Here is a 2,500-nt window from a genome sequence, read left to right on the forward strand (position 1 = left end):
TCCTTAGGATATGCAGTTTAAAAGCAGTGAGGAAGTCCCTTTTAAAAAACGTATACAGCAACGGATTAACTATAGAAGTCACAAATCGAAAGATTCCGAACACCTGCGCCATATTATATAAGGCGTTTAAAGTCTGTTGACTAAGTGGAAACCAAAGAGTAAAATAGAGAGACAAAACAAACCACGGCAACCAACATGCTAGATAAATAGTTGTCATCAATGCAAAAATAATAAGACACTTTTTGTCATTGTTTGCTCTACGTCGTGAAGCACTTTGAGAACTGAGACATTGCCTTCCGCTTTGGGAGATGGCTTTGAACATAAAGAACTGAGAAACTATAATCACAATGCATGGAATTAAAAACACAAATATCAAACAAAACACGACGTAGCCAAATTGTGTCTTTTTGTAGCTGACGAGATCTGAGAGCGTCTTGGAATGCCAAGCATACGGCAATAACGATAAAACAATGGAAACAAACCATACAAGTATCACAACTCTGAGCATGGACTTCTTGGTCAACTGATGATGAACAAATGGCTTCAAAATGGAGAGATACCGCTCAACAGTAATAGTGAGAATATGATATGCTGCTGTTATGGCCATCGCATTGTGAAAGACGATGATGAAGTCACTCAAATGGCCAACTGCTGCTGGAGGCATGACAGTATGCATCACAACTACAACTATGAACAAAGGAATCCCGATGAACCCAGTCATAAAGTCACAAACAGCCAAGCTTAGAAGAAGACAGTTGGTTGGAGTGCGCAGCTTTCCCTGTTTAAGGAAAAGGTAAAACACGAGGCTGTTAACCAGAACGATAACAACTGCGATGGGAAGCACTTCGGCAATGACTGCCGGGTTAGAAGGAGACGACTTGATGATGGCCGATGTTTTATTCACAGAGGTAGAAACATTCGACATATTAAGATATGCGGCGATCAAATGCCAACTTTTTTCTCCCTGAAACACTGAAGCTGCTCTGGTTGTTGTTGCTTTATCCCTTGCTTTTGTAGTCAACGCTGCTGACTGAGAAAAAATAACGAAATTTGTGATCACTTAACAGTTTCTAAAAGCCAAGTTATGCCAGTTAGACATTTTTAAATTGTAATTTCTTTCAGGTCAAGTAATTTCTTCGTTGAAATCAATAATAGGATAAGGATAATATATTTTTCAAGGATAAGGAAATTCCTATGAAGGAGAAGTTGGTGTGCAATTTACTTAAACTCGTGTGTAAGGATTGCTCCCTTTTTTTGTTTTGACTGAAAATGGGCAGAGTAACAATCGATTCCCGCTTCCGCGAAAAATTTGGTGAGGGCGAGAAAAGAGTAACTATTGCTCCTTATACTTCCCCAGTTCTTAATAATTCACAAGAAAATTTGCTAACGTTGACGAAGGCAGCAAGCGCAATAAAAGGCAAAGTTGCGCACGGGTCACCGGGGCTCACATGTTTGGAGCTTAACCTAGTTTCTGTAGCATGAAGCGACTGTGTATGGCTACCCCCCTCACCCCTAGGCGGGATGGTAGTCCTTTGTAAGAATGTCACGAGCAGACGTATGGTGCATTAACCACAACACTGCCGTGCCTCAACTAATGAGAAAAGCTTATCTGGAATTGATGCCTCACTACTTAGGTATGTTGCCGGTAGAATCCTTTCTCAGGTTTTTACCTAGGTTAAATTGGTGATCCACATTTCATGTAGGTTGGATACACTGAAGAAAACTTTTTGGAGCCTAAATTAAGCCTAGAGAATAATTAGGCTCAAGTTAGGATTAGTTTTGGTTTTTATACATGGATATCAATTGACTTATTATACAAAAGTAAATAATGAAAAGGGCTGTGTTGAGTTGAACTTGATCGTCGTTGTAGTGTGGTAGTAAAGACACAGGACTTTAGCTCTGGAGGGTCCGAGTTCGAGTACGGGTTCGTGCATACTACAGTTCTTTGTTCGCTTACTATGTTGTTTTGATAAGTGTAGGAATACAATTGCTATAAGATGATACGAAACATTCAAGGCCCACCCCAAATTCAAAGCTATATATCAAATCATGCATGGCCAAAAATGTACATTACAAATTTAAAATGATAACTTAAAAAGATCAGTTTTAACAGCAGACTTACACTTAACTAAAGATCGTTAATTCCTAATATGTTCAGGAAGCGTATTCCAAAGCCTAGGGGCTGCCCAGATTGAAAGGCCTTATCACCTAACGTCACCGTTTACACCTGGCACTATATCGTCGGTCATAAATAGTTGTAGCACTTCGTTAGAACAGCACGTAAATCGCATCCAAGCTATTAATATGTACCCCTCTTCCTCCTTCCCTGCAGTGTTGCGTTTACCGGTTGCTTTTTGCACTCGAACCCATTACAACATTTGTGACCGAGACTGTAGGTCGATTCAACAAAGGCGCTCTCTGATTTCGAAGATTGTACCTGGCGTTCTTAACAACAAATTTGTAAATCAGTGAAGTACTGTGGAGCTATTTAGTGAAACAT

General features: G+C 39.9%; 1 protein-coding gene across 3 annotated transcripts in view; it reads right to left on the reverse strand.

Annotated features, from left to right (window-relative positions):
* LOC138058023 (neuromedin-U receptor 2-like) overlaps positions 1–2,500 on the reverse strand; it is a 20,868-nt gene that overhangs the window by 483 nt on the left and 17,885 nt on the right. For all 3 annotated transcript variants that reach the window (XM_068903925.1, XM_068903927.1, XM_068903926.1), the window contains one exon: positions 1–1,030. This exon is cut by the window's left edge and continues 483 nt beyond it. In XM_068903925.1, coding sequence (XP_068760026.1) covers positions 1–1,030 — 1,030 coding nt within the window. The remainder of the gene's footprint in view (positions 1,031–2,500) is intronic.

Source organism: Montipora capricornis, chromosome 7 (assembly GCF_036669925.1).
Source record: "Montipora capricornis isolate CH-2021 chromosome 7, ASM3666992v2, whole genome shotgun sequence".
Lineage (NCBI taxonomy): Eukaryota > Metazoa > Cnidaria > Anthozoa > Scleractinia > Acroporidae > Montipora > Montipora capricornis.